At 41.1% G+C, this 12135-nt stretch overlaps 1 protein-coding gene across 1 annotated transcript in view; it reads right to left on the bottom strand.

Annotated features, from left to right (window-relative positions):
* Nucleotides 1-12135, bottom strand: part of LOC121528783 (germ cell-specific gene 1-like protein) — a 38917-nt gene that overhangs the window by 25747 nt on the left and 1035 nt on the right. Inside the window, exon 2 of the mRNA XM_041816374.1 lies at nt 3992-4039. Within this exon, the coding sequence (XP_041672308.1) occupies nt 3992-4039 (48 nt within the window). The remainder of the gene's footprint in view (nt 1-3991; nt 4040-12135) is intronic.

The following is a 12135-nucleotide window of genomic DNA, read 5'->3' as shown; positions in this document are numbered from 1 at the left end:
CTGGTGAGACTAAAACCATCAAAAGTCGTCTCTGCACCGTAAATCTCTGAGCATGAGCCGTGTTTTTATTCTGTGCCTGCTGTGGGTGAAAGGGACGTTTTGGAGACTGATTTTAGGATGTTTTTGTGTTTGTGCTGAAATGTTGGCACGGCCACCAACAGATCAGACGTTGTCAGAACATCTGTCGGCCTCGGAGAGCCGCACGCTTTCAGTGTTTCATCTTTAAGCCAACATCAGTCCTCTTATACTCTTATTAAAGTCTGCCTAGCATGGTAGTCCGAGGTATTAGCTCGTCTAACGGATCCATAATCCTTTTTCTATGTAATAGAATCAAGTCAACGGCTTAATACCGCAGCAGGAGTTTGGTGTTTGGGTGGATTATCAGATCAGTTACTCTGTTAGGTAACAAGGAAAGTTTGATTCTCTGCCACATTCTGCTCTCCATGTCGGTCCTGAAAAAATGCAGAGAAGTTTTATCAATGTCTACATCCGCTAAATATGTCCCGTAATGGGGGGGTAGGGGTGGGGGTGGGAGGTGGGGGTGTCTGGGATCATCCATGTGAGGGGTCCCATGAAACCATGACCCATGGACTCTGATAATATTGATGCACTCTATAAAACACGCTAACAGGCTCTGTGAATGAGGAGAAACCTCCTGTAGGACACTCCTGGTGCCTCGTCATCTCCCTCTCTCCTGTTCCTCATCCATATAAGAGGGAAAAACATGGCCTGCATGAAAACCACACATGGGAACCAGAGTGATGAGGCTGATGCTCATTCTGTGCAGAGAGGACATGGTGGAAGGTGTGTTTACTAAACCACCTTTAAGATTTCATGGATGACTGCATCACAAATAGAGCGGAAAGCGTTATAAGGTAATATTAAAAGTAAAGGCTGTGCAGATTCATTCTGTCCTTCTGTCACTGCTGCTGTTTGGTGTTTACTGCTGCACCTGAGTGATAAACAAAGACGTTTACCTTCACCTGTCAGCTGTTCATATCAGCTGACAGCGGCCCAGGAGCTCAGATCAATCACCTGAATGTGACGTTTTCAGATAACGCTGCAGCAGAGGTCGGCAGGTTGACTATAAAAGTCATCTCAGAGAGAAATGCAGAGCTGCTGCAGCAGTTTTATCAACATTTTACCATCCTCTAGAAGCTGGTGTCGGCATTTCCTCCTTTCTGTTACATCTTTTATTAGAACAGGTGGCTTTACTGAGGGTAGGGTCAGGGGTCGACCCATTACCGGGGCTGATGATTATCTATATCTGCCTATTTATTTTACTGATTGCTGATATGAAACCCCTCAGCAGTCCTGGTAAACAAAGCAAACACACTTAACCAAGCGTACCCACATAAACTGATGCTGTGTTAAACCACCAGGAGTACAAGCACATATGAGATGACGTTAGAAGGGAAACACTGATGTTTCTGAACACCAGCAGACTCCGTAGAGGTGCTACAGTATACAGATGGTAAAAGGGAGTGTAAGGTTGCAGTATTGCAGCCATCAAACCAGACTGTTGTGGTTAAGAGGGAGCTCAACAGAAAGACAAAGCTTTCCCAACCCTCACCTGTGGTCATGAGCTCTGGGTAATGACTGAAAGAACCAGATCCAAGCAGTCCACATGAGTTTTCTCTGGAGGGTGTCTGTACTCAGTCTTAGAGATAGAGGAGCTCAGACATCCAGAGGGAACTAGCAGTACAGCGGCTGCTCCTTCCCATCAACAGGAGCCGGATGAGGTTCTGGGATCTGATCAGGATGTTTCCTGGGTGCCTACCTTTGGAGGTTCTCAGGCCACGTTCATGGATGATGGTTTTTGAATGGATGATGGATGGATGGATGGATGGATGGATGGATGGATGGAAGGATGGATGGATGGATGAATAATGGATGGACGGATGGATGGATGGATGGATAGACGGATGGATGGAAGGATGGATGGATGCATGGATGGATGGATGGGCGGATGGATAGATAGATGGATGGATGGATGGATGGATGGATGAATAATGGACGGACGGATGGATGGATGGATGGATGGATGGGCGGATGGATAGATGGATGGATGGATGGACAGATGGATGGAAGGATGGATGGATGGATGAATAATGGACGGATGGATGGATGGATGGATGGATGGATGGGCGGATGGATAGATGGATGGATGGATGGATGGATGGATGGATGGATGGACAGATGGATGGAAGGATGGATGGATGGATGAATAATGGACGGACGGATGGATGGATGGATGGATGGATGGATGGATGGAAGGATGGATGGATGGATAGATTGATGGATGGATGGATGGATGGGTGGACGGATGGATGGAAGGATGGATGGATGGATGGATGGATGGATAGATTGATGGACGATGGATAGATAGACGGATGGATGGATAGACAGATGGATGGATGGATGGATGGATGGATGGATGGATGAATAATGGACGGATGGATGGATGGATGGATGGATGGATGGATGGATGGAAGGATGGATGGATGGATGGATGATTGGATGGATGGATGGATGGATGGATGGATGGACGGATGGATGGAAGGATGAATAATGGATGGATGGATGGATTGATGGATGGTTGGATGGATAGATTGATGGACGATGGATAGATAGACGGATGGATGGATAGATAGATGGATGGATGGATGATTGGATGGATGGATGGATGGATGGATGGATGGATGAATAATGGACGGATGGATGGATGGATGGATGGATGAATAATGGACAGACGGATGGATGGATGTATGGACGGATGGATGAATAATGGACGGATGGATGGATGGATGGATGGATGAATAATGGACGGATGGATGGATGGATGGATGGATGAATGATGGACGGATGGATGGATGATTGGATGGATGGATGGATGGATGGATGGATGGATGGATGGATGGAAGGATGGATGGATGGATGAATAATGGATGGATGGATGGATGGATGGATGGATGGATGGACGGATGGATGGATGGATGGATGGATGCTGTGTATCATGCTGAGCTTTCAGATATCAAACTATCCACACTAGGCTGCCTCCATACAAAGCATTTAGGATAACCACCTGGTATCAGAGCCACCATCCAAGAATGAAGAGTAAAAGCAGCTGCTCAGAGCCACCATCTAAGAATGAAGAGTAAAAGCAGCTGCTCAGAGCCACCATCCAAGAATGAAGAGTAAAAGCAGCTCCTCAGAGCCACCATCTAAGAATGAAGAGTAAAAGCAGCTGCTCAGAGCCACCATCCTAGAATGAAGAGTAAAAGCAGCTGCTCAGAGCCACCATCCTAGAATGAAGAGTAAAAGCAACTGCTCAGAGCCACCATCCTAGAATGAAGAGTAAAAGCAACTGCTCAGAGCCACCATCCTAGAATGAAGAGTAAAAGCAGCGGCTCAGAGCCACCATCCTAGAATGAAGAGTAAAAGCAGCTGCTCAGAGCCACCATCCTAGAATGAAGAGTAAAAGCAGCTGCTCAGAGCCACCATCCTAGAATGAAGAGTAAAAGCAGCTGCTCAGAGCCACATCCTAGAATGAAGAGTAAAAGCAGCTGCTCAGAGCCACCATCCTAGAATGAAGAGTAAAAGCAGCTGCTCAGAGCCACCATCCTAGAATGAAGAGTAAAAGCAACTGCTCAGAGCCACCATCCTAGAATGAAGAGTAAAAGCAACTGCTCAGAGCCACCATCCTAGAATGAAGAGTAAAAGCAGCTGCTCAGAGCCACCATCCTAGAATGAAGAGTAAAAGCAACTGCTCAGAGCCACCATCCTAGAATGAAGAGTAAAAGCAGCTGCTCAGAGCCACCATCCTAGAATGAAGAGTAAAAGCAGCTGCTCAGAGCCACCATCCTAGAATGGAGAGTAAAAGCAGCTGCTCAGAGCCACCATCCTAGAATGGAGAGTAAAAGCAGCTGCTCTACTGAACTCTACCATGACATGATGAAACAGGAATGATTCTTTAAGCATGCATGCTTACCTCTTTCATTTGCCGGAGCCACATAAATGAAACTTCTGCAGTGCTCACCTGGAAAGGAGAGAAAATCAGACATTTGAATCAAACTCAGAGACACCTTTCATTGACTAAAGCAGCAGACTGATGGAAAGTCAAGGGGCTGTGGTTATACTGAGTGAGAAAATCTGAATGTGAAGCAGTACATCACTAAACAATGCTCACATCTAGAATATGTAGTCTATCTGCACAGAAATGGTTAGAAATGACTACTTCAATGTTATATATATTTTTACAGGAGTTCTGACATTAACTCGAACATTTCAGAGTTTTTTAAAAGAGATAAATCCTTCATTTTCATGCTCATAATAGAGCAACTATGGCAGACAGGACTGGTTTATCATCACCATGGAAACGCTGCATGTCATAATGAAGCATGGACTAGTAATGGAAGCTGCCGTTCTGTTGCTGTATCTCATCCATGTTTTGTGCTGCTGTCTTGTGATGGACCATGATTATTCTCTGAGTTGTAACCCAGAGCTCCAGACATGATGAATTCAGGACTCTGTTCCACAGCAACACTCCATGAGGTGTGTTTACTAACCAGTATACCGCCATCTTAGTGTTATGGATGGATTTTACAAAACGAAGGAGAAAAGCTGTTAAAGTGTCTGTCCTGGTTTGCTCAGAGGGATCTCAGAATACTAAGGCCCTTGCACATCAGAGGTGTCTTTTGTTTTATTTTCAAGCATGCAGTGACTCAATGCAAGCTTTCACACCTTCATTTTGCTGTGAAATTACCTGTGGCTAATATTTTTCAAAGTTTTGCTCCTGATGAGCACAAATCTGACCAATCAGAGCGCTGTCAGGAAGGACATCAGAGCTAAATCGTTCTCCTCTTTTCACATTCTAATCTGATATTATGTAGTCCAGACAGAGACAGAAGCAGGCTAGGGATGGGAATCAAGAACCAGCTCCACTTGGCTCCAACATCATTTGAGTTCATCTAAACGATTTCCTCGTAGCCCTTAGGGGTCCATGATCACACCAACGTGATTTCACCATGCTCTACTTTTGTGACATGGCAGCATGAAAACAAAGCCACATTTTTCATTGCAATCACTTCATGTGGAAAGCGTGATCTTTAAGCTTTCTTTCAGTTTTTGTTTGATGCCAATAGGCCAAATAAAACAGGAAATAAGATCATTTTAGTTTGATATAAAAATTAATGTTACACACAGGGGACAGTGGAGCATACTGTGCAGGACTGGCACTGGGATTTTTTCATCATTTCAGCATTTTGCAATTTCTTTTTAAAAAAGACAATATATTGTTTTAAATATTTTAATTTGTGGGTTGTAGTGTTTTCTAGAGGCTTTATATCTAATACACTTAAAAAATATAGTTTTCCTTTTATAAAATTGAGGTAGTAGAAGATTAAACCAAACATGAGCATGGTTTACGTTTTTGGAGTGGTTTATTTTGTCAAAAGAAAATTAACAAAAGAGCAAAATAGCCAGAGGACCTCTAAGGGTTAAATGCCTTACTTCCATGTACCTTGAAAAACACGGTCTTGTGAGAGGAAGTGGGATGAGAGAAGTAGAGGAAGTGAACACAGTAGGGCTGGGAAATAATCACAAATTAGATTAAATCACAATATGACCTGCTGCCATTTTTAAATAGCAGACTGCAATATTTCCCTAACCTGAAACCGTTTAAGCTCATGGTGAGGTTAATTTTCCAAATCTATCAGCCAAAGTGGACTATGGATCGTTTAGAGCAGGGGCGTCAAACTCAGTCACAGCAGGGGCCGAAAGCTGGATTCAGGTCTAACCTGAGGGCCTAACAGGGTCCAGATTTAACTGAAAACTGTCAACCATGTTTTTGCAGGTCATTAATTATAGGGAAATTAAACAGTGATGATAAATGATTTTAAGATTTCTAAAAAAAGAGTCAAAATGATTAAATATCACAGCATCAATGTTACTGTGTCCATGTCAAATAAATAAATAAATAAATGAGTTAGAGGCTCAAAATCTGAGGAAAAAAGTCAATTTTAAAAGTCCTAAAGGTCAAAATCAAAATTAAAAGTCAAAACAAAGTTTTAAAAGGCAAATATATGAGATAAAGAGTTAACATCATGAATTTAAAGGTCAAGATATGAGATGAAATATAAAATCAAGAGTTTAAAAAGTCAAAATAGAAGATAAAGTTCAAAATTGTGACTCTAAAAGGTAAATATATGAGATAAAATTCTCCATCAGAGTTTCGAAAGTGAAAATATGGGATTAAAAGTCAAAGTTGGGAGTTTAAAAGGCCAAGATATGATCTAAAATGAAACAAATGTGAATCTAAAAGTTTAAAATATGAGGGAAAAGGTCTAAATATGAAATAAAAAGTCAAAATCCTAAGTTTCAGTCAAAATTTTGGCATGCAAAAAAAGAAATATATGTAAATTTATTAACTTATTAAATTAAATCTTCAAGGTTAAATTTACATTTCTATACTGGAGGAAATCTGCAGACCTCGTTCCAGTGAACCAGTCCTAATTAAGATCTGATCTGGCCGGGTAAAACTGCACCGTGGGCCGCATTTGGCCCCCGGGCCTTGAGTTTGACGCCCCTGATTTAAAGCATCATAACAGAGATGTGAGCCAGAAAAAGGACTTTGTCTCTGGTCTGGACCAGAGCCAGGCAGCTGCACTCTGATTACAAAGGTCAACGTAAGGTCAAGGGGCGGGCTAACAGCGTGAGTGCTTCTCTCCAATCAGATTGTAGCGTTTTTTAAATTTGAGAGGAGTGTCTGTTGAATGAGCTGAAGACACGCCCACACCGTCCCAGAGCAGATTTCACTGCCTCATTTTTCATGATTTTGAAGATAATTTTATAAACTTAGAGATGTTTTATCTGACTGTCATACAACAAACCTGAACACAGATTTATTTTCACTTTACAGGCTCTTTAACACCAGGAGAGCCGTATACAGTGTCATCAATATTATTATTATATTTTAACATGTAGGATCAATGAGAAGTCCGTCCCTGCTCCCACACTGAAAAGAGGGAGCAGAGCAGAGAATGACACAGCACCTGTCTGTCCATTCACACACAGAGAGGAGGAAACCTGCTGTGATGACGATCAGTTTACCAGAGGACAGGGTCAAACACACTCCTGAGTGTTTTTAAGAAGGTGCAGTATTCTGTTTAACATCCCGTTGTTCCTGATGTGAATGTTTGTGAAAAGGCCTGAACGTACAGCACCAACATGAAAGGTCAACATTAGCTCTCTCTAGGGCTGGGAAATAAGGCCTAAAAGTCATATCACATTTTGTTGCCCTTTACAGTAACAGTCAGGTAATAAATGATAAGAGATGACTAATAAATCCATACTCAGGTGTTAACCCCCACAGACTGAACTCACGTCTGAATAGAAGATCCCAGAGCGATCATCATCTCCCTCTCTCTGTGCTCACTAGTACTGTCTGACTGCTGATGCTGCACTTTCAGTTTCATTTCTCTCCTGCTCAGATGTGTTAAATCCAGAATCAGAGAACATTTGACCGGAGAACAAACGTGTTTTTCTGCTGTTTAGCTGGTTAATAGAACGGTTATTTGTTCTGGTCTGTGGTCTGGTCTGTCTCAGCCACTGTAAACGTGATTTTTGTACTGCTCAGTGATTATATGGCAGCTGTTTTTAGATGTAGTCTTTAGACAGAGATAGTTAAAGTTTTAGTCACATTTCAGTCCTGATCACTCTTCACACTTTTAGGCTGAATCCCAGTTCTCCCCTTATCCCTCAGTCTTACCCTCAAGCTCAACCCTCAGTCTGAACTCGCCCCTCTAAACCAAGGGGCGGGGCATCTGGTGACTTAGAAATGGGACACCCCTTAATAGCAGTTACCATTTCAGACTGTAGAGGGCAGTAATGTGCCAAAACTGTGAAGTCTGTCGACGCAGAGGAAGAAGAAGAAGGAGAACGTGTTAGTATTCAACCAAATAACATGAATAAACACCACAACCACGGACATGTTCAGCTGAAAGTCACCGTATAACACGGCCGTTAGCTAACGCCAAACACCAGATCTAACTCGTAGGCTTGTGGTTACCGGCTTATGATCGTGAAATTAAAAGTAAATGTTACACTTCACAAAATAACATTAAACTGAGATATTGGAGTGGTTTTCATCATTTTTAGATCTCTATTAACAAATAAATTTACATTTGTAGCTCCATTTCTTCTCCACATTCGCCGCCATCTTTCTTTGAGCGATAACCTTCAACACCAAGGGAGCTCCAGGAACATCTCAGAACTGAGTTTATAGATTAAGTCCCCACTCTGGTTTTTCACCAACATGGTAATAAATTAAACCCCGTCTGATTTTATAAACATTACAGCAGCTTTGATCATAAACTAGGCTTTATGACAAAACCTGAAACTGAGCTTAAATTATATAAAAACATACGCCCACATGTAAAAAACATAAATATATACTGATATAGAAAACACTACATTACCTCACCACGTAATGACTTTCCTGTCATTAATACTATTAACCTACTGAGAGTCGTGTGATTTAACAAATGGATTAACGTTTCTCTGACATGAAAAACCCCTGGTATTAGGGACGACAGGAGTTAGAGCTGAATGTTCCTGTCTGCTCTAACTGCCTTTATATTGTCTTAAAATCAGAACTGATCTACTCTCAGACTAACAGCAGAGCTCCGCTCTATTCCCACTGACTCTCTCTCTATTCATGCGCTCAGTAATAATTCACACTCGTCATCAAAAAAGAGAATATTTTCCTACACAGAAGTTAAATAATAGTCTTCTAGTGGTTTATTTATTGGTCTTTAGGATAGCAGAACATGATCATGATCATGTTTATGGATTGGGCGGTAAGGACTGTATGATTTACTAGCACCAATAAATAAATGAATATGACTCAACAAAAGAGCATCTATCATAGGTGAAATGTTTCCAACATCTCCAGCATTTTATTTACAATAAGAAGAGAAATTACTTTAAACTTCTGATTTTATTAGGCTCAGACAAAGTTTCACTCACCAGTGTGAGAGCTGAGGCCATTTTCAACAATCTGACGGCAGTATGAGAACACAGATCTTTAATTTTGATCATGTGTGATGAAAGATTCAATCAGATCATGAATGGGAACGCACATTTAAAACTGAGGGTTAAGGGGAGAAATGGGATTCAGCCTTGGCTGATTAAAGGTCCTTACATTTTAGTCTCTACTTTTAGTCACATCATATTTTCTCTCTTAAAAAATCAGCCAAATTGTAAAAAATAAATAAACACTCATTTTGTAAAACTAACAGCCTCCATGGAATAATCTGAAATAAACTGATGAAAATACTGACATCTACTGGATAACAGACATTTGTGATGAAGAGCATTGATTTTATTAATAACGCTGCTTATTAATGCACCTTAATGATGATAATATTAGTAATATTGATAGGAATATTGGTGGAAAAATGAGACAATAGTTAACTGAATCATGCTTTATATCTAATTAAACAAACATTTCTCCTTTAAAGGACCACATCTATTCAGATTTCTCAATAAAAACAGAAATTCTGATTTTCTCCATGTGACTTTGAACACATCATGATAATGTAACTTCGTCCTCCTTAAGTTGTCAGAAGTCTAACTGTCTTTGAACACATCATAATGCAAAGGTACAGGTCTTGCTGACTGTAGCCCTTTAAGACCTGCAGGAGCGCCGGCACCCACAATGCATTTCTCCTTTTAGAGTCCAGCTGCACAGCGGTGAAGGGGTTAACAGTGTTGACTCAGCGTTTCTGTGTGGAGTCTGCATGTTCTCCCCGTGCATGTGTGGGTTCTCTCCAGCTTCCTCCCACCACCAGACATGCTCAGTAGGTTACCCGGTGACTCTAAATTGCCCGTAGCTGTGAGTGTACCTGGTTGTCTGTGTCTGTCTGTCAGCTCTGTGATTGACTGGCGACCAGTCCAGGGTGTACCCCGCCTCTCACCCAATGACAGCTGGGATAGGCTCCGACCCGTAACCAGATAAGCAGTATAGACAATGGATGGACGGAATTGCAACCAAATGAGATAAAGCAGTAAATCGTCATGCATATAAAACCTGTTTCCTTCCTTCTTTTGCAGAAATGTAGTGAAAAGTGCACACATCAAAAACAATATAATGTTATATAATCCAGACCGCTGCCTCTCACAGACTCCCTACTTTACATGAACGTGATAATGAATGTTGAAATTTGTCTGCGTGAAACCTATCAGGCTGTTTTCTTGCAGGTCACACTTGTTTTTTAATCGTGGTCTTCTGCAAACGTTTGCATGCTCAGAAATATCTTAGAGATTTGACTGCACAACTGTAAATAGTTTATTTCTTATAAACATGCTGTCGTCTGCAGATCGAGCACACTTTCTCTTCGTTTCTGCCTTCTGGTAGATCATAAACGGTTTCTAACACGGATCTCAACTCTAGACTGGAACAGGACCTGGAACAAGGTTTTTTTTATCACTACTCCTCTAAGACTGAGGAGGATGACTGTTCAGCAGCAACAGAAGCTCATTTTCAGAGTCTCTGCTACTAAACAGCTGATGCAGAGTTTTGATTTGCTTTTGCAAACTTCTGCTTCTGCAGAGGTTTTTAAAAAGGAGCTTAAGACATCTTTTCAGATTGGCCTTTGAACATCTATAACATTGATTTGGATAAGTGCAATTGTTCCATGGTTTTCATATTTTCATGCTTTGCTGTTGTTTATTTGCTGTATTTTCATTTTAATTGTTGTGAAGCACTTTGTGACGTTCTGTGAAAGGTGCTATATAAATGAAATGTACTCACTAACTTAATGTCTTGTAAAGATTACCACTAGAAAACAGAGAAGAGCTGCGGGTTTAATCGACCTATCAGCTCCTCTCTCTGTCACGCTGCTTCACACCCAGGCTCGCTGCTCCTCCCCCTCTCTCTCTCCTCTGGTTGGTTTAACACAGTGGTTCTCAACCTTGGGGTTGGGATCCCCTTTTGGGGTCGTGAGACACTGAGACGGGGTCTCCAGATGCCCTAAAAACACTAAGAACATTTTTTAAACTAGAAAAGCACTCAGAGAGCGCAGACCTCGGCCGTCAGCCCTGTCTCCCAGTAGTACAGAAACAAACCAACCCGACACAGCCTTGGCAGAGGTAATGACACTGTTGCCACTTCACACCAATTTTAACACATTTTTGACATTTAACACTTATTTTGGTCAGTTTAAAACTCTTTCCACCACTTTTTTTCTGCCTGTTTTTCCCTCTTCTAAACTAATTCTTGACACTGAAGCTTAATGTTCCCTCTGTTGACCCATTATTGCCACTATTAACCCCCTTTAACACCCTTTTTTTTTTTCAATTTTAACCACATTTCACTTTCTGACCTGCCCATTTTTGCCAGTTTGACCAACTTCTGCCAATGTCTGCCTTTGTTTCCTTTCTCAGTTAGCACTATTTTGACAATTTACATCGGTATTTCTTACCATCTCACCACATTTCCACCAATTTTTTGCCATTTCAAAGCCTTTTCAGCCACTTTTTAATTCCCTTTTACCACTATTTATGCCCATTTTAGCCACTGTAACCCATTTTGCCTTTTTTGGTCCATTTTTTTGCCATCCTTATATAATTTTTTGCCATTTCTAAACCAATTCTTGCTGCTTAAGCCTAATGTTCTCTCTGTTTACCCATTATTGTCTCTATTAAACCATTTTTACACCCATTTTTCACATTTTAACCACATACCACCATTTGATATGCCCAATTTTGCTAGTTTAAGCAGTTTCTGCCAATATCTGCCTATTGTTTTCTTTCTCAGTTAACCTTTTTTTGGCCAGTTTATAACAATTTTCCATCACATTTCACCAAATTTCCACCCAATTTGCCAATTTAAAGCCATTTTAGCCACATTTAACTCCCTTTTACCACTATTTATGCCTATTTTAACCACTGTAACCCATTTTTGCTACTTTTAAAATCCAGCTTCATCACCCTCTCCACCATTTTTTTGCCATCATTAACTCATTTTAGCTATTTTTCAAACAATTTTTCCTCTTTTTTTTGACAAAAAGGATTTCCATTTTTAAGGCTTTTTACTGCACACATGAATGAATAAAGGTATTTGTTTCTTTGATA

This window comes from Cheilinus undulatus, linkage group 20 (genome assembly GCF_018320785.1).
Source record: "Cheilinus undulatus linkage group 20, ASM1832078v1, whole genome shotgun sequence".
In the NCBI taxonomy this organism is placed as follows: Eukaryota; Metazoa; Chordata; class Actinopteri; order Labriformes; family Labridae; genus Cheilinus; species Cheilinus undulatus.
Note: the sequence above shows the minus strand (reverse complement) of the source record. Positions and strands in the feature narration are given on the sequence as shown.